Below are 25,025 nucleotides of genomic sequence, written 5' to 3'. Positions count from 1 at the left end.
CACTCGTTATATGTCGCGAACTCGGCACAGGCATCTTTCTAGCACGTACGCCTGCTATGAGTGGTTGTCTCGGGTGAGACAAGGGGTCTTAGGTCGCCCGATCTTCATGTCGCCGATCTGCAGCGCTCGATCACGGGTGCTCGCGATAATCGGGTCGTCTGTGACGACACTCCAAACTTTTGCTGCTCAATTGTACTTACTTGCTCGGGTTAGAACCTTTGCCTGACTTTTTGTTAACTTCCTGCAGCTGCAATGTCGTCCATCAGCTCAGGATCCGATGCTCCAATGCTCGACGCGAAGATCGTATGTTACATGCTCCCATGTCACCTCGATCATAGTACTAATATAGCTTGGTAGGACAACCGCACTCTGGCGGAAATATTCAGAGATCTTCCGTCCCCAAAGGCCTCTGCGAAGTACCCTGTCAACTGTACTCAGGGCATGCGAACCTCTCTCTATCCTTACCAACGTGAAACTGTCTCTGCGATGCTCGCGAGAGAAGCAGAGTCCCCAGCAACCATAAACGATCCTCTCTTTATTCCAATGAAGGGCATGGATGGAACATCTTTCTACCTCCAGCCGTCGACGATGGAGTCATGGCAAGAATGTCCGCAGGTTGCTCAAAGTCGTGGAGGCATCCTCTGCGAGGAGCTCGGTACTGGCAAAACTGTCATTGTGCTTTCTCTCATAGTTGCAACTCTTGACCAGCTTCCAGAACCCAAGACGTCTGTCCCAAACATATGCCCTCCTTTGACACCCCTGGCATTCCGCCACTTTCCGAATGTCGAGTTTGCTGCCGCGCGTGAGCACTTTGCTCGCGGATGTTCGACTCGGGTAAGGTTGGAGCAGCAAGAACCTCGCCAAATCGCTTCCCTTGTGGAGACACTACTCCACTATTGCAAAGTACACCCCGAAAATTTGGATATACGCTCGCATATCGAGTCTTTGAAGAGGCGCCTACGGGAGCCTCTCAGGCTTAATGTAGCATACTACTATGAATCAATGCCCGAACTTGTCCGCACCAGGCGCAACTACACTGACCCCGGACCAAGAAAAATGTATCTCAGCCCTGCAACACTTGTCGTTGTACCGGTGAATTTATTCCTGCAGTGGCGAAATGAGATTATGAAACACTGCCATGATACACTGCGTGTACTGGAGGTCAAGACTGATACAGTCTTGCCAGGAGCAGTGGACCTGGCCAGCAACTATGATGTAAGTCATCCACTATCATCCCAAATCAGATCACGCAGCTCATGCTACACTAGATCATATTAATGACATATGACCGTGTGTACTGCGAAGAACCCGTTCATTGAATATGGCTTACAGGTGTTTTCTAGGCTTCTCTAGAGAATCAAAGAAAAAGAATGTCTCTGAGCTGTACTCGTGGAAGCTGTGCTCCTGCCCCTGCTACCCAGGAACTCGTGTCCCGGTGTGCAAGTGTAAGGTACCAAGTGCTACCGTGACACCCTTGCTCCAAGTCCGATGGAAACGGCTCGTGATCGACGAGGGTCATGTCTCCGCTTCGATCGTCACGAACCTCACGCCATTCGCGAAGATACTGAGCGTCGAACGAAAGTGGATTGTAACTGGCACACCGACAAGTTGAGTTACGGTTTTTGCATGACCTCGGGTGACTTATGCTGATGCTCGATACAGCGAACCTCCTTGGCTTGCAATTTGGCGGTGGTAGCGAACTTCAATATCCCGAATCGCCTGTAGCAGAAGGGTCACCCGCAGCCGATGCCATCGAACCCAATCTCGTTGTCCGAACGTGGACGCGTGACGATCGCGAAGATCTCCGCAAGCTGTCCAACATGATCGTGCACTTCCTCGAGGTGCCGCAGTTCGCTGCGGGTGCCAAGACGCTGTTCAACAAAGCTATAATACAACCATTGATGGCAAATCCAAGGCCTCGACCGGGTGCGATCGAGGTACTTGAGCAAGTGATGAGCTCGGTCATGATCCGCCATCGGTACGCTTTCCCCGTAGTGAGACGCTACTCAAACTAACGAAGCACTCCCTTGACAGGATCATCGACGTCGAGGAAGATGTGCTATTGCCATTACTGCACCAGAAGACCATTCTGCTGGATCTCGACCAGTATGCAATCAAGTCGTACAATGCGTTGCAAGCGGGTATTGTCATCAACGCGGTGGATTCCGAGCGTACTGGTCAGGTAAGCTCACGTTATCTCTTCAGCGACGTAAGGGTGATTACTGATCATTGTGTAGGACTATCTGTTCCATCCCAGTGTAGGTTGTCGGCCATGATTTACCGGCTTCAGATATTGACGTGATAGTACAGAACGCAGCCGCTCTGCAGCAACTCATGCTCAATATGTCGCAGTGGGTCAACATTTCCTTTATGTTATTACCTGCTCGTTAACCTAGCTTAGGGTCATGTTCTGGCATGTGGATGACGAGAAGTGCTACAACGTCAACGAAATCGCGAACGGCTCGAAGGAGTTCCTGCAAAATGCCCGCCACAGGAACATCTCCGAAGAGGATCTGATTCTCTTACAACAGGCAATCTCATGCGTGTACGTCCTCGATTGCTCTATCTCCTCGTGAGGCTCATACTGCTACAGGTACTCCGCTGTCCATGATCCAACGTGGAGGGCCATGCAGAACCATGTCTCCGTGTTCCACCGCGTCCACAATATATTATCCAATGTCTACGAGGCCTGGTCCTCACTGCCTGCCAGAGTAACTCGTCGTTACCGCCGCGTATCGAGAAGTGACCAGGTATTGTCAAGCGAGCGCCTGACCAAGCTGCGTTCATTCGTGACACGACAACCGCTTGCGGACATGACACGGATTGTTCTGGCTGTGCGGGATGTGATGGACGAAGAAGAAGCTCGACTCCACAGCGAACAGGAACTAATACAGCGAAAGACGAAGAAACGGAAACAGACTAACAAGCACCGCAAGGAGCAAGAGGTCGCCCAGCACGCTGTAGCACCCGAGAAGCGCGACGAGGTGCAGCGGGAATTCGTTGCTGGCCAGAAATGGCTATTGGCACTGTTTCAGAATGAGATGCCAGGACGCGCCGCTGGAGTGCATCGACAGCCATCAATAACTTCACGTCTCCTATCGCTGTCCCCGTTAGCTGGCGTCCGTATCGGGAAGTCGACGTCCTCGAAGCTGGACTTCATTCTCAATGAGGTGAGCATTACATGCAGGCGTGGTCTTCCGCCATTCACCTTTGTTCTCATGGCATTGTCCTAGGTTCTGCAACACTCGCCTACCGAGAAATTCCTCATCTTCTCGAATTCCCCGCTTACGCTGAAGTTCGTCGCAGAAGGTCTTGAGCTCGTCCAAATTAAGCACATCCGATTTACCACTATGGACAAGCCAAAGCTGCGCGAACAGTTTGTGACGACGTTCGAGACGTCGGCTTTATACAGGGTCTTCCTGATGGAGCTCAAGCACGGAGCGCGTGGCTTGTATGGCCCTGCCTTCATGTGCAGCCTGCAGCTTGCTGACTTGACTTGACTTGACTCAACACCAGGAATCTCATCTCCGCCTCACGGGTTATCTTCTGCGAACCGGTGTGGCAAGCAGACGTCGAGATCCAAGCAATCAAGGTGAGTACAGTTTTCATGTCCCTTCCGCATTCATACAGTCGATATTGACTATCATTGACCTGATAAGCGTGTGCATCGTATCGGCCAGACGCGCCCGGTTACAGGTAAGCCCCACCGCTACTTCGCCGAACGCCCCTTGACCACGCCACCCAGTACAAACCCTTGCTATCCGCTCAACCTGGGAGGAGGCGATCGTCACTCGGCGCGAGGCGCTTGGCAAGAGCAAGGACAATGACGCCAAGCAGACACGGCTCATAGAGGACCGGGGCATCCGCGACTTCATCGCGGTAAGTCGTTCCATGTCGATACGTGCAGCCATATCTCTGACCGTCTTTGTGTTCGCTGCGCGCAGAATCCGACGTTCTTGAAAGAGAAAGCAGCCACAAGGCTGAACTTCAATGTTCCCCTGCTCCGAATCGGGCAGGACCAGAATGAGGATGAGGAACAAGATGATGCAGTGGCGATACAACTGCCAGCAGAAGGCCCGGCCTTTAAAAAGAGACGCGTGGTGAAGTTCACCGACGAGTGACAGACCACGAGCATCGACGCAGTTGGTCCATTTTCAATCCTGCAAGCAAATTTGTGTCAGGGGTAAGCATGCAACTATTTGTTCCCGTTCAACTTCGCCGTCGACGTTCTCAGCGCGCAGCTTCTATGTTACCTCCGCCCATTGAGGATGTTCGAACAGATATACCAAAAAAGATGCACTCGGACCATATGCCAAGTAGTCTCATGTATAACACTATACAACGTCTGTACCTCGACACATTAGAAGACGAGACGATCACTGAGATAACATCCGAGTCCCAACCTCATGATGATGTTTCGTGAGAATTTAAATGCACAAGCGATGAAGACAGGATTACTTTGAGCAATCATGTATCTCTATGATTGACCGAAGGGGATATGCAATGGAAGTGACGCGCCACAGACGCGACTCGCGTCGCGTGATCGCGCCAGCCTTCTCCAGTGAACATCATGTCTACTGCCACACCGACAGTGCTCCCTCGCAGTCCGCTCTTCCCTCACCTCTTGCCCAAGCCGCCCCAGCCTCATACCACACCACTACCAAGGCATGACCAAAGGGTCGGGCGCTTCAACAGTCGGCGCGACCTGCAGCGCGAGATGGACGACTTGAGTGATGAGGAGGAAGAGTTTGACGACATTGTATGGACACTGTCATGCATGCCTGTCACGCAACTTACTCTAGTACTAGGCTTCGGAACTCCGAAGTAGAGGATACAACTTCCTTATTCCCATCGGTCGCCTATTTACTCAGCATGAAGAGAAGAACGATGCGAGCGTTGCGTATTTAGTTCTCGTGCGCCCATTGTGTCTGCTGTTTGACGCTGACCACAGGACAACGAGGGATCAGATGACTCCGACGAATCCGAGTCGTCAGAGGAGAGCCCATCGGCTATGGAGGATGAGGAGAACGAATCCGCCGAAGAGGACCTCGATGCCGACATGGATGACATGGACGCAGCAAATGCCACCGGAGAGACAGTAGATGTCAGCACGGACGAGTACGGACAAGGCAGCTCTGAAGCAGGCGACGAGGATGAGGAGGAGGAAGAACCCAGCTCTGATCTCTAACCTTCAGATATCTCTCAGTGCCATCGCTGCACATTGTGTGGCATTCGATGTATCTGTACTTTACTTGCACATGTAGCTGTAGTCGCAATATATATACCACCACCGGCGCTGACTTTACGGATACTTATACCGTCTTAACATATCAACATGGTTGTAGCATAAGAGTAGTAAGCATGCATAGCACAACCAGTGCTACAAAAGCGAAAACGAGTCATTTCTCTGATGCAAAAATCGAGATAGAATATCAAAGTGAAGGGTCAAAAGGCGCGAAGGCAGTCTTGAATGCTTGCACATCAGCCTTGTCCTCCTCTTCTGACTGTAGACATGCTTTCCAGTCAAATCGGTCTTGCATTCCCAGCAGTGACACAAGCACCTCTCTATGAGCCATATATGGATCAGCAAGGCTGACATGGCAACGATGAGAAACAGACTCTACCCACCTCCCAAACTGAATGCTGAACGGCACAGAGTCCCTCATCAGGTGCACCATCTTGCGTCCGTCTGGCAGGTCCACTCGGAAGTAGCTGCCTCGTCCCCCGCTGCAGGCCTCCAGCGCGGCATCCGGATCGGTCTCGAACTGGATGCCTAGTCGCTGTCCCTCGTCCAGGAACGCCTGCTCGACACTGTGCTTGAACTTGTCTGGCACAGGCACGATCTGGACGTGCGCGTGCCCGCCCTTCGCGCTCAGCCGCCCGACCTCGAAAGCGACAAAGGCGGCCTTATGCTTTGCGAACATCGCCTGCAGCGCGGCTTTGTAACTAAGATCATGGCAGGTGCACATAATCAGCTTCTCTTGTTCTCGGGCGGTTCGACCGGAGATGCGCGAACGTACCGTTCGGTCTCTTGTACAATTGGGGCGGCGAGATCTGGGGGAATGGAAGAGTACGTGGGGTAATGAGTAATCGGGACAATGAGGACATGTCCGCCGCCCGGTACGGCAGGGGCATTTGGGTGGTCGGCCGCTGTGTGCGTGGGGACGATCTGTCCTTTGGGAAGCGTAACATAGCACTCAGTCCCAATTGATACAATAAGATGTTTCCTGCATAATGGAATCGTCAATCGCACAATTTCGACATGTTTGGCAAGAGACGAACGCGAGATTGGGATTCGATAGACAGAACCAGCATTCGTCCGCTGCGAGTGGCATTAGGACGGAGAACGCTGAATAATAGGACTGCTTGCTTACGTGCAATCTCCTTCGGCGGCCCCCGCTGCCCCCGCCCCCCATGTCTCCCTCCGCCAGACTGGTTTGCGACTGGGCAGTCTTGGATGTAATGCAATTCGCTCCCGCATGCTCTACAAACATAACCTTCTTTGGGTTTGCGTCCGCCTGTATCGCCTACCGCATTCTTGACCGGACAATCACGAACGAAATGGCCTGACTTCGAGTCCCAATAAATGAGAGCCACCACACATAGTTGCATACAAAGCCTGTACCTCATTACAAATCTTGCAGACGTAACCTTCGTGAGGTTTTGCTCTGTCTGGGCAGTCCATAATGAAGTGCTGTGAATGATTTGAGTTTGATAATCGAACGACTCATTCCTCGCTCTGTACCTCTGGTGACTCGCAAATTTTGCACTTATATCCAGGTGGCGGCTTTCCGGGCTCGCCTTGAGGCTCTAGGCAGCTTGTTCAGCGCATATCGTGGTTCCAGATGGTAGAGGCGTACCAATACGGGATCTCTTTCCAGGCTGCTTGACGTCCCCCCATCGGTAATTTGTACCTTCGTCTTCTATCAATGGCCGCTTGGGTGCACGGGGTGCTTGCTCCGTGAGCGGGTTATTAGTCGCATTGGCAGGTCGAGGGGGTGGAGCGGTCGACGAGTTGGGTGTGATCGAGAACGCATAAAACCACTATTCATGGCTTTCGTCAATAATAGCATATGGTGCGCGCGACTTCACTCACTCGCTGCTTCTTACCCTCGGTCGGTTGGCCACCAAATGCGCCAACGCTGACAAAACGAGAAATGCGATCGCCCTCCTCGTTCCATATGAAAGGCTCGCGCTCCCAGAACTTCGGGGGAATCCCACCTCCGGCAGCGAAGTGATATCGCGGCTTCGTGCGGCGGACGACCTCGGCCACGGGCTCGACGCCTATAGAAGAGAGCTCGGGTGAAGGCAGGGGAGCGGATGAAAAACGCGTAATGTCAGAAGGCCACGCGTTGCTGATGAGGATGTCGACGAGTTGCGAGGATGAGGTTGTTGCCTTGATAGATGCAAGAGACGTGTAATTTTGGTCCGAAGGGTGGGACGTGGTCAGGCTATTGGAAAGCAACTTCTCGACCGTTTGTGAGGTGAAGTACGGTGAGGTGAACCCCTGGAAGGAAAGGCTCAAGGAACTGGACATGTATACTTGAATAGAGACGTACGTGTGCAGACTCGGCTGCCGCGTACAAGTTCGAGTCATAGATGCCTCCCAGACATGCTACACGGAGGCTTTGTGGAGTCGTTATAATACCGGACTTGTCTATGCATGTGATGGTATATATTGAGATGCACGCGTTCACTGCCAGAAAGCCGACACACTCACGAAAAAGACTCACACCCTTAGTGAGGAAGCTTCCCGTCTTGGCAAACTTTTCAATCACAGGTGCAGGTAGTGGATGCTCTCCTTGCATGACGTAGCATTCCACAGGCACTGTAAGGTCCAAGGAGATATATTGAGTTTTGTTACAAACCCAGTAGAACACCATGTACGCGACCTTCCAACTTTCCCTCCAATAGCTGTATCACCTCGTCATCCTCGCTGTACGCTTCCCCTTCGTCCTTCGGGGGACCAAAGAAGTCCCCCACGCAGAGTACGAGGTCGAACTTGCCATGTTTTGCATCTATGGCCTTGATCTTCGCGAATAGCTCGCGGATGGAACCAGCAGCGGAGCCGACAGTAAGTCTGGGGATGCCATGTTAGTTATGTATGACATTCACTATCAGACATACATTTTCAGCGCAGACATTTCAACGCATAAAGTGGGGTTAGACGTGAAGGTAATCGAGTTGCAAGCAATGGACGGTGACTTCATTCGCTTGAGCCACACGACGGCAGTTGCCGAGCTTTAGCGATAGGTAACAAGCATTTACCCAGACTTACCCTTACTCATTTGCTTACTTCTGAATGGATGTACCTCCTGATTGTCGACCCTGTGACTTGGCCGAATACATATCGACCGCCCCTTGATATATGGGATGTTGTGCTCCTAGTTGTCGATGCTGACACCACCTCTGTTGCGGCGCAATATCGTACGTTCGACATCTAGCTGTCTGGCCTCGCGTTTGGTATCATCCAAGCCTCTGGCACTAACGTTTACATTCGCTGTTAATATGACAACTAAGGCGACTCCGGACAAGGCTGGAAGAACACCTTCAGAGCCCAGGCCATCTGCAAGTGTGATCGTCATAAACGGACAGAATGAGGTTCTCCTCGTACAGCGGAATCCCAAGTCTCGGTCGTTCGCGGGCGCACATGTATGTCCTATCATTTCTGGCTGCTGATATGGCGGGTATTCAGGCCGCATAGGTATTTCCAGGAGGGAACTTCGACCCTGTGCAGGATGGCTCACTTGAATTGACTGCCATCAGAGAGCTCTTTGAGGAGACTGGGCTGCTTCTCGCATCCCCCTTGACTGGCGACCGGAATCGAACACCCTCAAACAGGACCTTGGACACTGCGAGAGAGCTCGTTCACTCACAGCAGCTGCAGTTCCGTGACTTTCTCTCGCGGCACGCGCTTGCACCTCATGTGAAATCCTTGCTGCCCTTTACTCAATGGGTTACCCCGCCCTCCATTCCCAGGTTCGCATCTCAATTGTAGCAGTGTTGTACGCAGAGTCGCGATTTCTAGTACTACTACCCTGAGTGTCGTTTGACTGGACGCTACTACTGTGGCATTATCAAAGCTGTCTTATATCGACGCTGTCACCCGAAAACATGCGTATTGACCAAATACCTCCCAGGCGCTTCCGCACCTCTTTCTACGTCGCCTTCCTGGAAGATCGTACCACCGAGTTCGAGGGCTTCGCCGCAGGCAAGAAGCACGACCGCCTCCCCACACCCGATGGTGGCCAGGAGGTCATCGCCGCGCGCTTTGTCCATCCACTGGCGGCTCTCGCGGAGAACCGAGCGCACGAGATCGCACTCATGCCCCCGCAGGTCTACCTGCTCACGACTCTCGCGGAGATCCTGGAGGGCTCCACACGCACTGCTGCCCAAGTCACTGCCGTACGAACACTGTCCGGTGGCGCATTCGGCCGCATGACGGTCCAGCCCCGTATGTTGCCGGAGAAGGACGCAGAGGGCCGCGCGATTCTGACCTACGAGGGGGATGAGACCCGGGGAGGTCTCAATGGCCGTCTCCATCGTTGTCTTGTGCGATTCGACAAACAAGGGGTGTGTACATCCTTGTGCAGTTTTGGTGAATGTTGTTCAACGATAGCATTGACAGGTCGCGACGGAAGTTGTCATTCAGCGCAATTTCGATATTTACACGGACCTGCAGGAAAGCCGGGGTCGATCCGAGCCCTCAAAGCTTTGACGTCCGTTTTGTTCCTGCTGCGCGTTGCCTGTACGACGTTGTCTCTGCATTCCTATCTCTTGATGGAACCCCTTTCTTGTTCTCGAGCGGTGCTTATACTCGCTGTGAACGATTTGTATTCAAATGTTTTTGTGTAAGATGACCATAATGAGGCTCAAATGGACCAACTGGAAGAACATGACAACCATTATATTCCCATAGTAAAACGGACCAACAATACATCATTGACAAGGCGATTAAATAGAACCGTATACGAACATTGCAATGCTACAGGTGAGAACAGTATCTGGGGATACAACAGAGAGGATATGGATACACAAAATGCCGAAGCGAACACCGAGTTCCGATGAGCCAGTGTCGAAGAACGTCCGAAAGTAAACGAGACCGAATGACCAACCTACAAAAGAACTACAATTCATAAATTGAGTTTTTATGTTTTCTTTGAATAAAGCCGAAAGCAACAGGCAAGTTTGTCACCCAGCCTGCGTATTAGAGATCCGAAGTCTTGCACCGATTAATCGAAAAGATTAGGATATTCACGTGAAGGCGCAAACGTCGCGTTCTAGTCTGGCAGCGCGTTTGCGTCACCGTGTCTTGCAAAGAGCCGAGTCGTCGTCGAGGTCCATCTCACTAGATGTCGTACACCTGGTAATCGTACTCCACGTACTCGCCCCAGTACGTCACGTTGCACGCGCCGGCCGCATAATTGCCCGACCCGCCGAGCTCCAGCGCGTCGATTGTCGTGCTCGTCGCCTCCGTCCACGTCGGATACGAGTCTGTGTTCGGGTTGCCCGTTGTCAAAAACGCCTTGTACCGCGCCTGCATCTCGTTGATGAGCGCGCTCTGCGCCGACGTCGGGCTCGGGGCTGTTCCGAACACGATTTCGATGTCATCCTGGTGGCACACCGACCCTGTCTCCGTGCACTCCGGCACAGCCGAGTTGCCCGGGTATGACGCCCCCACGACGTACAGGCCGACCCACGCTTGGCCCCCGCTTGCGACCCAGTTGCGTGCGAACGTCCATGTCGCGCAGCGCCAGACCTGGTCCGTGCCCATGACCTGCAACTGCGGGCGTGCATCCTGCACGGAGTTCGAGTTCGAGCTGCTCACAGGCACAATGTACTCCTCTGCCGACAGCAGCCGCTCCGCGCGGGGCTCCCCAAATGAAACGTTGACGATTTCGTCGTAGAACGTCACGGTGATCGGTGAAGTATAGTAGCCGTAGATCGTGAGCATCGCCTCGTCCAGCACTGTAGAGAGTAAGATCGGCTTCGTTTGGGAGGGGAATGGTGCTGTCGAATCCAGCGGAGACGTGATTAGGATGCCGTCACGCACAGGCCGAATAGGTTCCGCCGCGCCAGCTGCTGGTACTAGAGAGCTCGCGTTGCCCATAAGAGAGGACTGCGCAAGTAAAATGTCGGATACCGAAAGCGAGGAGAGGCAGGAGCTGTCTGCTGAGCTGCAGGGCAGCTGCTCATTGAAGAACGTTTGCAAAGTGTCTTGCATCGTAGTGTTCAGGAAGCCATAGTCCATCGGGTCGGACTGCAGGATGGCGGACTGGAACAGGTCGGAGGCTGAGGGCACTGCGAGTATCGCCCGGATCATGTTCGCACCAGAAGACTGCCCGTCGAGTGTAATCTTTGACGCGGAGCCGCCAAAGCTAGGCACTACCTTCTGCAGGAACTGCATGGCCGTCATGATATCTTGGACAGCCAGGTTCGTCTCGTCGCTCGGCGCCATAAATCCGAGCTGAGGGCACGATTACAAAGACACAATTAGAATGACCCGAAAGCGAGATATATTAAGATTACTCACCGCACCCAGCCGGTATTGCACAACTGCAATAATCGCGTCGCTGTTCGTCGCGAGGATAGCGCCGTCGAGACCAGGACCGGTGGCGGAACCGCTGACGAAAGAACCGCCGTGAATCCTGGTTATATGCGCTTCAATTAGATTGCTACAAGCCACAAGAAAACGTATAACATACCACATCAACGTCGGAGCATCACTTCCAATTTGGACGGAAGGCGGAACATAAAGGAGCATAGCCAGACAATCCTCAGAGTATTGAGTGGGATCAGTGCCTTGAGGGCATGCCAAGGGCAGTCCGGATGCGTTTGAGGCGCCAGCACTAGGAATGATAGAGGTGAGCTCGGCTTCATAGGCGCATATATGCAGTAAATTTAATCAAATAACAGGAAAGAAAGCAATTCAAAGATGAGTGTACTCACGGAAGGGCCCAGGATGTCACGACGGATGACGGTTGCCACCTATCTGCGCTGCCATACCTGACTGCGTATCTGACGACACCGGAGGTATCGGACGTGCCCTCTGCGGTTCCAAGGGGAGTGGAAACAGACAGAGAGGAGCTCGTAGAAGAGCCTCCGCTATCACGAGGGCATATCCACTGGGATATGAAGGGGATATCGCAGAGCAAGTTGGCTGGAATCTGTGGGAACTTGAGGTCTGCAATGGTTGTCGAGATACGTGGTTCAAGTGTTGCTGGTGCAGCCCAAGAGTGGACGACGAGAGAAAGCGAGAGCGCGAGAGTGAGAAAAGCGACCATGACGAGCTATAGAATAGACGAATAAGATATTGAAGGGGCCTCCGTTGCTCGTGAGGAAAGCAGGGAAGTGAGCGGATTTATGTAGGGAACAGGCGAGCTCGTGCCTGCGAGCCTGGGCTGCGTGGGCAGGAACAGATGGTGGTAAGGAACAGAGAACGGGTCCAGGAGACATAGTGAGCATCAGATGTCCAGAAGAGGAACAATGGTTTGCTCAACGACTGCCCCCTTCCGCGGACCGCGTGCTTCTCCGAATACCTCACCTGCCATATATGGTATGTGCATTGTTCTCGATATGGTAGTCGATCGGTGCCTCTGCGCACTCGTCCACACGACGTGCCTGAGCGTGGTGGCACGCCTGTGAGTGCCGTAGTCTCTCGGCCAGCATGCTCTCTCTATTGCCATCATCTCAGGCCCCACCCGGGAAGACTACCATCACGACCTTAATCCAAGGTTCGTCCTTCCGCCGGCAACATTCCTCGGCTCCAGGATCTCGGCGTTGGGCCATAATTAAATCCATGTCGCAGTGATTATGACGCAAGGGAATGCTTCTACAACCGCACACGTCGCGTCTGAGCATTCTTCACGCCACGAATTGCAATTACTGCCTGCGATCCCCTGATACCATGACTTGATGTCCTTGTGCTCTTCGTTCAGACTGTGCCTCGCGTGCAGTGAGCACGATATATCAGGACGCCATCAGGACCAGATCGTATCCCCGTCCGGAATCAAATTTCATATCGGGCAGTCCATATACTCACGCGCAAATTCAATATCATTCGAGCATCGAACGGGTGTGTCTGACAAGTCCGCGAGGGTTTTACCCAGACAATTGTGTGGTATTCTACATATACCTGTCAAACAAGAGCTGAAAGCGACAACGCTCTGGCGAGATACACGCCAGTAATACAAGCTGCTTGGGAGGTGCGTAGACCGCACGTCCTTTTGCGAGCCGGCGACCTGCCGATGGGACGTATCTCATGAATCATTTCAAATGACGGAACGGAACGATGGGACAACCACGTTCTGCCGATACACAAGCCGCGAACGGGGATCTAGGCTACAGATCGGCGCTGGAAGTGCCTGACAGCTGGTGCCTGGACGGACGGGCCAATTGGCCGGAGCGGACATTGCCTCCACTCCTCCGGTGCAGAAGTATTAACCTCCATGCGCCGGCGGAACGGGAGCATCGCATAAGCAGCAGCCAGGCGCAACACATTTGACCGCAGATCCTGACAACATAAATTCACGTCTCGTACACGCACCTCATAAAATGTCGTCTATATGAAGTAGTCATTGAATACAAGGTCTCTCAGCGCGTAGGTGTTGTCACTGTGAGCGCTGTTAACGTCTTGTTGCTTTGTGAAACGTCAAACAACCTCTCGAATGTGGCAGGTCAGGTACCTGGAAGATGATCACGATCAGATGAACCATAAGTCCAGAGACAATCGAACGGACATACGGAGTGCTGATAAGTCAAACTTAGATTGCGCTACATAATAGCGTGAGTGCACACACATCAGGAGGGACCTTCAAAGGCAAAGTTTCAAGGGCCTCGCCTAACTACTAGAACATCCGTGAGCGTCAGTTGGAAGAAAAGGTGATAAATGTGCAGAGCGTGCCGCTGTAGTCTTCGGGACTGACGTACCTCGGTGGAAAGACAACAAACGATGTCCAGGAATGTTCCTGGTCGACAATGTTGGCGAGACAAGGTTACCATCGGCAGGAGACAATAAGTAAATGGCAGGTGCTCGTGCTGCCATAGAGAGCGGCCGACATTACGTACCGAGGTGAGTAGCGCAAGCACCAGGCCAATGTAGGTCGGCGTCAGCCTTCAAATAATGACCACTCGGGCAATCCAGCCGTAAATGTCACAGGGAATGCGCCCGAAAGCTACCACGCCGGTCAACGCCGGGCCACCAGTCATCGAGTGTCAGAGATGCTGACATCGCGTGCCTACTAAGCAAGGCGACACCGTGTTTCATCAGCCACTCGCACGAGTATGAAGCGGATACCACTGAGCCTGAGAGGCAAGAGAATACACCCTCGGAGGTGCCCTACCTGCACATGAGAACGCCGAGGAGATGGTCGCCGTCTCCAGAGTCCAGCCAAGATTACAATTGCCGTGGATTGTCCGCCTTTGGAGAGAGGGGACCCAGCGTATGGCCCGGCACAGCCTGCGACTGCATCAGCAAGGGGTGCGACCGTCGGCGGAGCCGTCGAGTGGCACCATGATCGCCCTGAGTATCTTGCATCCGCCACTCGCGCGCGGTGCTCGGACCGTATTTCTGCCATCGTGGTGCGGCGCTCGGCGTAGCGGACGAGACGAAGTCATGGAGCCAGAGGTATGTTCTTTAGATGAAAGATACGAAATTGACACACTTAAAGACGACGTGACCATTCATGCTGGAACCTCAGGACAGGAAGAATGGGACGGGACGATTCATCCTTGCGTTCATAAGGTAGAAGCAGTCGAAATCTTGCTGTCATCCGTACTGAGTCTACTGACTTCACCAGATTTCTTGCTCTGACCAAGTCGATTCGTGCGAGACCTCGATGGTATTACAAAACAAAATTCTGATGAAGTTACAATGAACGCACGGCAGATGACAGACACAATCGCAACCTCCTCTTAGGTAAATTCCAAATTCTCACACCCGAGCAAGACTCGCCACCACGGTGGTAAACGTCTGCAGGTCTGAGGAGCCTGATGAACAGTTCAGCCAGCTGAACATATTGAGGATACACAACGTCATACCCAATGCTGAACCATTCGGACGCACACTCGGCGGAGATGGTGTGAGAACTTCAGTGGCCGCATCGTAGGACCAGCCGCTCGCGGCAGCAACTGCAGAATTAAGTCAGATCAAGCGATGTCGTGAGTAACTGTAAACCGTACTATTCAAAATATCTACAGAATGTCCGAGGTAGGTCTGCGCGAGCGAGGCAGATATCGAAGTGTATGCCTTGCCTAGTAGCGCAAATACCCTCTGCCGGAATGCCTCTGTGGCGAAGTGAGCGACCCCACTCTGTGACGCATGGACATACATACCGAGGAATGCATTCACCAGCTTTTCGATTACTGATGCAAATTCGGGGTGTTCGGACGCCGGTTCCTGGCACAGGCGGAGGACATCGTCTGCACGCGCGTACACCGCGGAGTAATCGCGGTTCCAAGTAGCGGAGAGCAAATCAGAAAGCCGCGAGGAGATGGGGACATCTCTGAGAATCTTAGGGAGCCTTGCGAGCGCATGACGGGCAGCGGCACTGCCGTATGTCCGATCTCAGTAGGAATAACGGTATGGGTCGGTTTGGGAGACGCACAGATCGTTCACGGTCAGATAGGCCAAGACAAGAGGTGCGACAATGAGAAGCCGTGACATGGTGTGGTCATACCCGGGCTGCAAAATGGCACGTCAAGCACCATCTCCTCATTCCCCTGCGCGTCTTCACGCACGATCATGTCTCCCCGTTCTGCAACCTGAATCACCTCCAGATATTCGCCCTTCGTTGTCAACTCTGCTATTTGTGAAGAGAGCGGGTCGTACGGCGTCTGTGTCCTCTCCGATACAGGAGCTGGGGGAGCTGGGGCGGGCGCGGGCTGTTCTGTCTGCATGGGCGGCATAGCCGTCTCGGGGGCAGTGTCTGCCACGGGGGGCGCACTCGGAGGAGGTATTGAGGTTCGCGTTGCGTCTACAATCTCTGTCGCACTGGATGGAGGGGGAGTGGGTGGACCCGTCATGATTGCAGTAGATGTCTTTGAGCAGAGCTAAATGATAACAATGAAGGCGGAGGCGAATTACTAGGCGCGCAGGGCGCGAGACGCGTGCATTGATTGGGACCACGTGCGCGCGCCCGCAGTGTGCACTGTACCGCATCGAGCGCTAGCAGTGGCTGCACGACATCGCTCCTGATCTGACTTGCTTCTAGTCCTTGGTTCATAACCCATTTCTACACCTTCTTGAGTCATCCACGCAATTGAGGAAATGGAAGAGTTCCGCGACGATGATATCGAGAGTGTCCTCTACATTGGCAGAGAAGTCTCGGGTCAGCCACTTTAGACATCCGCAGGTCTCTTGCTGAGTGCTACCGCTGCAGTGTACAAGATCCCACCCTTGAAGAAGAACGAGGGACACCGTGCTCAGGAATGGGGGGATCTTGGCAGCCCGCTGTGGAAAGGCCGGCTACGGATCATCGAGCGGTCGAGCGGGGCCATGATTCAATTCGAAGATGCTACAACTGGTAAGCAATTCGTGGTAGAATCGCGCGCACCACATTGACATATCCCTTTCCATCAACTGTGCGCTGCAGGCGATCGTATGTACTCGCCTCTCTTGATCATAGTGATGCTTCCTATAACATAAGTGCAGTCTTCGCCAAAGCCGATTACGATCCAGCGAAGCCATGCGTTGAGGCGGTGCTCGATTCATCACGGTATTTTGTCGTGCGTGTCGAGGACAATGGCAAAAGAGCATACATTGGCATGGGCTTCCTCGAGCGTACTGATAGCTTCGACTTCAGTGAGCCTTTCTTGTAGTGTCACGCGACTGTGCTCATTAACTTCATTCGGGGTAGATGTGACTTTGCAAGACTACACCAAGTGAGTCCCCATGATTATAGGTTGTAGGAAGCGCACTGAAGTACCGCTATGCGACCATCTAAAGGCGCTGGAAAGCTCGGATGAATCCTCCGGATGCTGCGACAGACTCACCTTCACCACACGTTCCTGCTGGTCCTAAGAAGGACTATAGCCTGAAAGAAGGCCAGACATTCTCAATATCTATACCTGGACGGGCCAAGGCCAACAACATCACGTCCACTAACCTCCTTGGAAGCAGCACATCTACCAATTCGACATCATTGGGAGGTGGTCTAGGTTTCCCGTTGCTCCCCCCTCCGCCAAGCGCACCAAAGAAATGGTGAATGGTTAGTAGGGACCCAATTAGCTATCGGACATCTAGTCAACCTGCTCCATGGTATATGTGGACATTGGTATAGGACCTGTATACGTGTGCAGAAATCATGACAAATCTAAGAGGAGATGCTGAGAGTATGTATCCCTGGTCTGACACGACTGTGATGATTCACGGATAGTGATATGCGCGCGCCGTTTCCACATTTCATCCCATAGACAACTACTGTGTGACAAATAGCGTTCGTCCGTCGCGACGCGATCATACCTCAAGTCACGTGCGAGGCGCGTATTGCTCCGCTGCCTCTCTGTTTCGAGTGGACCTACAAGCGCACATATCTCAGCACTTGCCTATTTGCGTTATCCTAGACGCGTCACCCTCCAAGCTCTTGACCGCGTGTCCTCACCTGGGGATAAATGGGAACTGAGACAGCACCATCGCCGAAACGGATAAAGCTCGATGACAATAGCGCACGAGCTGAGCCCGGCTCGGATGCGCCACTCGACCAGCCCACTGTCGCACCATCAACGGAGACGGAGGTGCAGGAGGGCGAACAGGCAGCCGTAGTTACAGCCGTCGTAAGCCGTCCGTACTGCACTGAGACTGTCCAATTGATCCCCGAGCAATAGGTTGACTCGACGCCCTCGCTCGAGGAGCCTGAGGCCGAGCGATGGATACACCTCCAGTTCACGTGGTCTGGCAAGCAATTCAAGCTGGACATTGCAGAGTCAGACCGGTGTGTACTTTCTCTGAGGTCCCGTATTCTCGCGTTGACTTCGGCGCTGCGTGCCACAGCGTCTTTGACCTGAAGGCTATGTTGCAAAGCTTGACCGACGTGCCGCCAGAGCGACAGAAGATCCTTGGATTGGTCAAGGGGAAGCTGCCTCCTGATGAAGAGAGATTGTTCGTACACTTTCCTTAGTCGTTGGTCTATGGTGTCCCTGTGCCTTCCGCTCACCCTTCTCACTTGCCAGAGGGGACTTGAAATTAGTGAGCGGGAAGAAGTTTACTCTTGTGGGAACACCTCAAGGCCATGAGATCAAAGATCCATCCCGTACGCTCTGTCCTTGACAACTCACATGACGGGTCCAGTTGACGTTTGTTTCAGAACTCGAGTATCTGCCTGACGTCTTTAACGACCTTGATGTCGACTTCTCGGCGAATCCTGCCGCAGCACTGGCGTATATGAACGACCAGCGTAACCTTCGCAAGATTCGCGAACATAGCAAGAAGTTAAAAGTCGACATCATCCATCCACTACGAGAGGGCAAGCGGCTTCTTGTGCTCGACATTGATTATAGTGGGCATAAACAGAACTAGCCGTAACTCCTCGCTGATGTCTCGGTTCACAGCCATATTGGATACGAAGCCCCTAACATCTGGCGCTTTGCCACCTCATGAATGCGCTCGACCTGGCTTGCACCAGTTCCTTGAAGCAGTATACCCATACTACGACATTTGTATCTGGCACGTCATCCCGTAGTTTGACCAGTCCACTTACTAACCATCCTGTCATAGGTCTCAGACAAGTTGGATATGGCTCGAAACGAAGCTCGTTGAGCTAGGAATGCTGGGCTCCGCGCCTCGCAATTACCAGGTATGAGCTTAAAACTCCGGCCATTGTATCTAACACTGGTGCATGACTAGATATCGTTCGGTGAGTGCTTGTACAGCTATGAGATGCGATCAAGCTGAGTAGGTTGATGCAGTCCTAGACAAGACATGCATGTTCACGGTTTTCTCCATGCGAGAAGGTAAACAATATAAGCACTCGGTAAAGGCATTGCAGATCATATGGAACCATTTCCCCCAATTGTGAGAGATTTTCGTGTGGGTGTGGGCTAATTCACTCACATGTTAATGGGCAGTAATGCAAGTAACACCGTCCATGTCGACGACTTGGTATGCTGCATTATGATTCATTCGATGTGCTGATTGATCATTGCCCGATTTTCTGTAGGGCCGCAACTTCGCATTAAATCCTAATCAAGGATTGAAGATACCTGCGTTCAAGGATGCACATATGCCCCAATCCAGATCGGATCAGGAGCTTGATAAGGTCGCACGCTATATGATTTACATCGCCAACACGCAAGAGGACTTCAGCAAGATAAATCACAAGGTTCCTGCCTCTTCTCGATCCTGATAATCTGACATTCATGCTTTGGCAGGATTGGCGGCTCATCGAGCGCGCGCTTCCGCCGGCTTAAGCGCAGCAAAAGTCGGACTCCGTTGCGACTGTTACTCATGGGCGTAAATATCTTCCATACCTCGGCTTGCCACTGGAGTCTAGCACTTACCTTCCGGAGCACTCTATCACTGTATTTTCTTGGTCTCATCTCACGGACAAATGCGATGTATCATAGTATCTTCCTAGCATGGAGATTTTGTACACGGGCTTCATATACAACTGTTGTTATATGGGTACCGATGTTTTGGAATATAAACATCGGTAGGCGTCGATTTGCTCAAGTCATATGCCCCGCATGCCCCAAGATGATAGGACATTTGTAGCGCGTGCAAGGCCTTCAGATGCTACGAATGCATCATTTGTCAGTCTCCTCTCCGAGGACCTCCATGGCAATCGGGAGGACGTCGTTCCAGTGGGGGAAGTCCGCTTGCTCCCAACGCTTCCTCCCGGCCTCGCTCCTGGCATCCAGAAAATGCTTCACCGCCAGCACCATCTGCCGCGCACACACCGCCTTGTCTACTCTGCCCACGCCCGTGCCCATGCCCGTCATCACGACGCGCGCAATCCGCTCGCCCTCCCCGTGCGTCTCGTTCCAGTGCTCGAGCTCGACGAGGAGAGTCCACATGATGTTGTACACGAGGTCGCGGTGCCAATCCATATCAGCGGGTATCCGCATTGTCGGGCACACCGCGAGCGCGCGGGCGCGGGGGAAGCGGGGGTTCTGCCGCAGTGCGGGAGGGAGCGGCACGAGCGTGCAGGAGGTGGGCGGCGCGAAGCCGTAGTAGCGCTCCTTCAGTGCTGCCTGAGCGCAGCGTGTGAGCGCCATGATGTCCTTTGGGGGAGAGAGCGCCTCAGAGAGGTAGTAGTCGAATCTATTGGAGGGCAAGTGGGAAAGAGTGACCGGTTGAGGCAGCGGTACGAGGACGTATCGTTCCACTTACCCCCCATCCATTATGCCGTACGAGTTTGCAGGAGAGACAGCGCAGTCAAAATGGGAGTGCGGGGGCTTGAGCTCCTGCAGAGTGCTCTGTATGACGGAGAACCGAGTCTGGTCTTCCGGAGACAGTAACTTTCCTATCTGCACCTTCCACGCTTCATACAGCGTAGTGCCTGAGCCAGGAGATCTTGATTTCGGCTCCATGAATGTGAAGTGCACTGTGGACATGTTGACGGCTGTACCACTGCGGCCTGAAGTAACGGATGTGGTCAGAAGGAGGGTGCTGCTACAGAGTGCAGCGGCCCGGGGCTCACGGTAGCTGAGTAGAATAGAGTTTCTTTGCCAGTGGTATGCTCTGTGGCTCGGGCGCAGAAGCATGCGGCAAGCGTTTCAGCGGCTGGGCCATGTTGATCGATGGTTCATGCACATGCCCGTGCCTGTACGAGTGCATACCACCCGATCGTATATGCATGTCGATCAATTCTCCGATCACGAGCTATAGAACAGCGAGCATCTCGATACACGTCTTCGTTGTTCTCATGTTCGCAGCACCTCTCATTATCATTCTGCACACTCCGGCGCTATGCAAGGTTCTTCAACGATAGCAGATTCGGCGGGTCCAATGCATGCATAGACTGACTAGAAGTACACGATGCCAGGCCATCATGAATCATACGCGAGCCACTCCTAATACGCGAGGCGGCGATAGATACTGTGGTAAAGCAACGACGAACACGAAACAAGTGGACTATATAAAAGACAGACGTGAGAACCGATACCGTACAACGAAACTCATGCAGATGCCCCCCCTCTTTAACGCGCGACCCCCCACGGTCCACCCCAGAGAATGCGAATATGGATGCAGATGAAGTGGGACGAGCTTAGTGTTGAGCCCAGTTGATAGTGTTGATGTCAATGCCCTCCTGGACCATCTCCCAGAGAGGACTGCGGGAAGAGTCGTGAGTAACATGCTATTGGAGTGGAGGACACGACTGTACCTCATGTCACGCAATCGCTGGACCACCGCGACGATTTTGTCGACGACGTAGTCGATCTCGGCCTCGGTGGTAAAGCGGCCGATACCAAAGCGGAGGGACGAGTGTGCCATGTCCTCAGCGGCGCCGAGCGCACGCAAGACATATGACGGCTCCAGCGACGCGGAAGTGCATGCACTACCGGATGACAGCGCAATGTCCTATGGACGCAAGGTTCGGTGAGAACACCGTCGAGTGGCGATGAGGGCGGGATGTGACATACCTTGAGCGCCATCAAGAGACTCTCGCCCTCGACATAGGCAAAGCTGAGATTAACGCATCCGGGGTAGCCGTTCAGGTCACCGTTCCGGATAACGTGTTCGACCTTGGCGTTGATGCCAGCGATCAGACGATCGGAGAGCTCCTTGATACGGGCATGATCTCTCTGGAAGAGGAGAGTGAAGTCAGTGCCGAGTTCTAAAATTTCATAAGATTTGGAAAGAGGCTCAGTACCCCTGCACGATAAATCACGGCTAAGCCGGCGACGGGCAAAGCCCAATAGTTCTCCGCAAAGCTCACAGAATAATAGAAGCACGTGCAAAGTATCATCAAGGCATCTAGAGAGAAGTGCGCTCACCGTCATCTCCTGCTTCGCAATGCGCGCGGCCTCACCGAGGCCAACAACGAGCGGGGTGGCGAGCGTGCCACTGCGCAGACCACGCTCCTGGCCACCACCACTGATGATGGGCTCGAGGCGGACACGGGGACGCCGACGAACGTAAGCGGCGCCAATACCCTTCGGGCCATAGAGCTTGTGGCCAGAAATAGACATGAGGTCAACGTTCATCTCGTTGACGTCGATGGCGATCTTGCCCGTAGCCTGCGCAGCGTCGGTGTGTAGGTACACACCACGGTGCCGGCGGACGAGCGCGCCAATCTCTTTGATGGGTTGAATGACACCAGTCTCGTTGTTTACGGTCATGATTGAGACGAGAGAGGTGTCCGGGCGGATCGCAGCCTCGAGCTCTGCGAGGTCGATGATGCCGTTCTTTTGTACGGGAAGATAGGTCACGTCGAAGCCCTCTTCTTGGAGCTTACGACATGAGTCGAGGACGCATTTATGCTCCTAGATGAGGGTTAGGAGTAGCGCAAGCTATGGAAGGACTGACACGAACAGTCTGGGTGGTGATAATATGCTTTTTGCGGTCCTTGTGGAAACGGGCTACGCCTTTGATAGCCATATTATTGGTTTCGGTTGCGCCGGAAGTAAAGACGATGTCCTTCGGGTCGGCACCAATAAGATCGGCGACATACTGTTTCGGCCCGGTCAATCTGCCGCCCTTGGGATCAATTGGTAACGCGAGGAGTACGTGCCTTTCGTGCGTCTTCAACTGCTTTCTCAGCCTCCCAGCCGTAGGCGTGTGTGCGACTATGTGGGTTACCGTACTGGTCGGTGAGGTAGGGTAGCATAGCATCGAGCACCCGGGGGTCTATTGGTGTCGTTGCCTGACGCATGCCCATAAGACGACATATTATAAATCTGACATGATGGTACCCACCTGCATGTCAAGGTAGATCGGGCGAACTTTCTCGCCTACGTTGCCCTCGCGGCGGTGCTCAAGCTTGAATCCGAGCATATCTGCGTTTGCGAAAGCAGAGTCAGAGAGATCACAGTAATTAGAATGTTGCCAGCTTACCTGCACGGGGCGAAAAGTGCTCATCGCCTTCATACGAAGAGGGAACCTCGACGACGCTTGCTCGGTCGGCGCCAGATGGCTGCACAAGCGTCCTGCGTGCGCTCTTGACGGCGACGCGAGCGGTCGACGTGCGGAGAGCGCTGCGAGAGACGGCCTTGGAGGCCTGGGAGGAGACTCTCGACAACATGGTGGTTGGAGGATGGGAGCTGGAGCGGAAGTTATCTGATAAGTATGGGCCTTTGAGCGGATGGCGGGGCGCCCGAATCGTCAGGAAACGGCGCACGATTGGTCAGGCGAGCTCCCCCGTGTGACTGGCTGAGCACTCCGGCCGACCTGATTCGTCGGCCGTGCCGGCGCGCTCCACCAGACTCCCTCCCAGCCTTAAGCTCAGCCCTATCGTTGTCGCCGCTTTGGTAAGCACCCTTACCGCATTAGGCTGCCTGCCTCGTGGTGCGCACGGACCAGTTCTTTCCTCCATTTGAACTCAGCCGAACAATCACGAACTTTATACCTCTCTCTATCTCTAACCGCCATGGCCCGTCGTCTTTATCTCGGCAGTAATGCTCTCTTTTGCCTGTCTTTCCTTCTGATGCTCATAGTGCACTACAGGACTTCCCCCGGATGCGCGTTCTGAAGACGTGTCCAAGTTTTTCGATGGCTATGGCCGCATCGTGGACTGCCGCGTTATGACTGGCTTCGGCTTTGTCGAATTTGAAAGCTCTAGGGACGCTGAAGACGCTGTTCACCACTTCAACGGGAAAACCTTTATGGGCGCGAAGTAGGACATCTCAAGTTTGTCCTGGGTACCGACACCTCATTTACTAACGTATTGAGAAGCATTGTTGTGGAATTCGCGAAAGAAAGCCGACCCCGTCGCGATGTCTATGAGGCAGAACGAGCTCCTCGTGCAAGACGCCCGCCAGGATTCCGTCTCGTTGTGTCAGGCATCTCTCGTGACACGAGTTGGCAGGTATGTTTTGCTGAGCTTTTTCTTATCTCGGTGTGGCGTCATGTTACCGTGGCAAATTCTGGCATCCCTATGGACCCGACTCCTCCCGGTGCCGATCCTCGTTGTGTTGGACTGTTCAGGTGGTCGCTGGGACGTTCCCGCCTTGGATTTGCTTTGCGCAATAGTCGTCAAAGATCAACTTGTTGAGACCATCGGACGGGCCTAATGCTGTTATACCACCTTAGGATCTGAAAGACTTCGGGCGCGAAGCTGGTAGTGTTTCCTACGCGGATATCGACCGCGATGCCCCAGGCGAAGGGTAAGTGTTGCATACTGTAAGACCAATTTTATATCGATTAAAAAAAATCTCAGTATTCTCGAATATCTCTCTCGCGATGATGCCGAGAGGGCCGTGAAGGAGCTCGACGGCAAGGACTTGCGCGGGCAACCTGTTCGTGTGATCATGGACTCTGAGGTGAGTTAGGTGGTTGCATTTTTCTGTAATATCTCTCAACTCCACATGTAGCGTACTGGTCCCGACAATTATCGACGAGATGCGCGTCGTGATGAACGTCGCGATGACCGCCACGGTCGTGATGATCGCTACGCTCGAGAAGACCGTTTCCCCAGAGAGGATCGCCCTCCCAGAGACGACCGCTACTCCCGGGACGATCGCTATGCTCGGGATGACCGTGCTCCTCGACGCGAACGCTCCCGTTCTCCCCCCAAACGTGGCGACTTCGACGATCGTCGGGCCCCCAGGTCTCCCCCTCCGCGGAGGGATGTTGAAGATAGAAGGCCTGCAGGGTACGATGATCGCAGGAGTCGCTACTATGATGACCCTCGTGGCCCTGACCCATATTATGACCGTCGTAGGGATGACAAGAGACGTGACGAGAAGGACGATAGGTTTGACGACAGGCCCCCGAGGCATGCCAACGGAGATAGCGGTTGGGCGCGTTAAAGGAGACCATGGCATCCCGGATACCCTCCGCAGCGGTCGTTGCTCTGTGGACCCCGAATGGTTGCTCAAAAAACGTTTGGACTGGCTGCTCGATAGGTTTCTCTGCTGTATGGAGCGCG

At 53.5% G+C, this 25,025-nt stretch overlaps 11 protein-coding genes across 11 annotated transcripts; 6 read left to right on the top strand and 5 right to left on the bottom strand.

The window, feature by feature from the left end:
* Positions 1 to 252: 252 nt before the first annotated feature.
* Positions 253 to 4,121, top strand: POSPLADRAFT_1065311 (hypothetical protein; the record flags this gene model as incomplete). Its single annotated transcript, XM_024481930.1, has 13 exons — positions 253 to 303; positions 358 to 1,215; positions 1,445 to 1,607; positions 1,663 to 1,978; positions 2,035 to 2,182; positions 2,238 to 2,258; positions 2,397 to 2,545; positions 2,594 to 3,170; positions 3,234 to 3,469; positions 3,517 to 3,592; positions 3,681 to 3,696; positions 3,746 to 3,879; positions 3,945 to 4,121. 13 exons carry the CDS (start codon positions 253 to 255, stop codon positions 4,119 to 4,121), a joined length of 2,922 nt encoding a protein of 973 aa, XP_024342403.1.
* A 449-nt stretch (positions 4,122 to 4,570) lies between these two features.
* Positions 4,571 to 5,188, top strand: POSPLADRAFT_1032301 (hypothetical protein; the record flags this gene model as incomplete). The annotated part of the gene is made up of 3 exons (XM_024476843.1): positions 4,571 to 4,759; positions 4,809 to 4,913; positions 4,952 to 5,188. The coding sequence occupies 3 exons, from the start codon at positions 4,571 to 4,573 to the stop codon at positions 5,186 to 5,188; spliced, it is 531 nt and encodes a 176-aa protein (XP_024342402.1).
* Positions 5,189 to 5,432: 244 nt separating this feature from the next.
* POSPLADRAFT_1044935 (hypothetical protein) lies at positions 5,433 to 8,144 on the bottom strand (the record flags this gene model as incomplete). Its single annotated transcript, XM_024478638.1, has 13 exons — positions 5,433 to 5,565; positions 5,629 to 5,946; positions 6,021 to 6,227; positions 6,283 to 6,322; positions 6,375 to 6,570; positions 6,626 to 6,694; positions 6,746 to 6,810; positions 6,861 to 7,044; positions 7,097 to 7,507; positions 7,560 to 7,657; positions 7,721 to 7,828; positions 7,893 to 8,080; positions 8,128 to 8,144. The coding sequence occupies 13 exons, from the start codon at positions 8,142 to 8,144 to the stop codon at positions 5,433 to 5,435; spliced, it is 2,034 nt and encodes a 677-aa protein (XP_024342401.1).
* A 364-nt stretch (positions 8,145 to 8,508) lies between these two features.
* On the top strand, positions 8,509 to 9,718 carry POSPLADRAFT_1134596 (hypothetical protein; the record flags this gene model as incomplete). Its single annotated transcript, XM_024484498.1, has 4 exons — positions 8,509 to 8,652; positions 8,705 to 8,979; positions 9,141 to 9,573; positions 9,629 to 9,718. The coding sequence occupies 4 exons, from the start codon at positions 8,509 to 8,511 to the stop codon at positions 9,716 to 9,718; spliced, it is 942 nt and encodes a 313-aa protein (XP_024342400.1).
* Positions 9,719 to 10,348: 630 nt separating this feature from the next.
* On the bottom strand, positions 10,349 to 12,284 carry POSPLADRAFT_1134794 (hypothetical protein; the record flags this gene model as incomplete). Its single annotated transcript, XM_024484518.1, has 4 exons — positions 10,349 to 11,467; positions 11,534 to 11,648; positions 11,706 to 11,849; positions 11,950 to 12,284. The coding sequence occupies 4 exons, from the start codon at positions 12,282 to 12,284 to the stop codon at positions 10,349 to 10,351; spliced, it is 1,713 nt and encodes a 570-aa protein (XP_024342399.1).
* A 2,777-nt stretch (positions 12,285 to 15,061) lies between these two features.
* Positions 15,062 to 16,017, bottom strand: POSPLADRAFT_1085053 (hypothetical protein; the record flags this gene model as incomplete). The annotated part of the gene is made up of 6 exons (XM_024483032.1): positions 15,062 to 15,129; positions 15,181 to 15,285; positions 15,334 to 15,548; positions 15,606 to 15,682; positions 15,739 to 15,882; positions 15,934 to 16,017. Coding segments are annotated over 6 exons (693 nt in total), but the record flags the coding sequence as incomplete, so codon positions are not given.
* A 250-nt stretch (positions 16,018 to 16,267) lies between these two features.
* Positions 16,268 to 17,414, top strand: POSPLADRAFT_1179342 (hypothetical protein; the record flags this gene model as incomplete). Its single annotated transcript, XM_024488659.1, has 6 exons — positions 16,268 to 16,328; positions 16,380 to 16,523; positions 16,593 to 16,598; positions 16,652 to 16,801; positions 16,857 to 16,881; positions 16,946 to 17,414. 6 exons carry the CDS (start codon positions 16,268 to 16,270, stop codon positions 17,202 to 17,204), a joined length of 645 nt encoding a protein of 214 aa, XP_024342397.1. The 3' UTR covers positions 17,205 to 17,414.
* A 196-nt stretch (positions 17,415 to 17,610) lies between these two features.
* POSPLADRAFT_1073590 (hypothetical protein) lies at positions 17,611 to 19,666 on the top strand (the record flags this gene model as incomplete). Its single annotated transcript, XM_024482623.1, has 12 exons — positions 17,611 to 17,772; positions 17,824 to 17,930; positions 17,990 to 18,097; positions 18,169 to 18,248; positions 18,303 to 18,494; positions 18,547 to 18,673; positions 18,713 to 18,791; positions 18,842 to 18,851; positions 18,904 to 19,009; positions 19,063 to 19,096; positions 19,155 to 19,316; positions 19,366 to 19,666. The coding sequence occupies 12 exons, from the start codon at positions 17,611 to 17,613 to the stop codon at positions 19,402 to 19,404; spliced, it is 1,206 nt and encodes a 401-aa protein (XP_024342396.1). The 3' UTR covers positions 19,405 to 19,666.
* A 179-nt stretch (positions 19,667 to 19,845) lies between these two features.
* On the bottom strand, positions 19,846 to 20,376 carry POSPLADRAFT_1110314 (hypothetical protein; the record flags this gene model as incomplete). Its single annotated transcript, XM_024483358.1, has 2 exons — positions 19,846 to 20,257; positions 20,327 to 20,376. Coding segments are annotated over 2 exons (462 nt in total), but the record flags the coding sequence as incomplete, so codon positions are not given.
* Positions 20,377 to 20,933: 557 nt separating this feature from the next.
* On the bottom strand, positions 20,934 to 23,180 carry POSPLADRAFT_1065307 (hypothetical protein; the record flags this gene model as incomplete). The annotated part of the gene is made up of 8 exons (XM_024481929.1): positions 20,934 to 21,267; positions 21,321 to 21,517; positions 21,580 to 21,741; positions 21,934 to 22,422; positions 22,472 to 22,609; positions 22,671 to 22,802; positions 22,856 to 22,935; positions 22,994 to 23,180. The coding sequence occupies 8 exons, from the start codon at positions 23,178 to 23,180 to the stop codon at positions 21,204 to 21,206; spliced, it is 1,449 nt and encodes a 482-aa protein (XP_024342394.1). The 3' UTR covers positions 20,934 to 21,203.
* A 345-nt stretch (positions 23,181 to 23,525) lies between these two features.
* POSPLADRAFT_1032294 (hypothetical protein) lies at positions 23,526 to 24,906 on the top strand (the record flags this gene model as incomplete). Its single annotated transcript, XM_024476842.1, has 6 exons — positions 23,526 to 23,550; positions 23,603 to 23,771; positions 23,831 to 23,963; positions 24,188 to 24,261; positions 24,315 to 24,417; positions 24,469 to 24,906. The coding sequence occupies 6 exons, from the start codon at positions 23,526 to 23,528 to the stop codon at positions 24,904 to 24,906; spliced, it is 942 nt and encodes a 313-aa protein (XP_024342393.1).
* Positions 24,907 to 25,025: the final 119 nt, after the last annotated feature.

This window comes from Postia placenta, assembly GCF_002117355.1.
Source record: "Postia placenta MAD-698-R-SB12 unplaced genomic scaffold POSPLAscaffold_3, whole genome shotgun sequence".
Lineage (NCBI taxonomy): Eukaryota > Fungi > Basidiomycota > Agaricomycetes > Polyporales > Adustoporiaceae > Rhodonia > Rhodonia placenta.
This window is presented reverse-complemented; position numbering and strand designations above follow the sequence as displayed.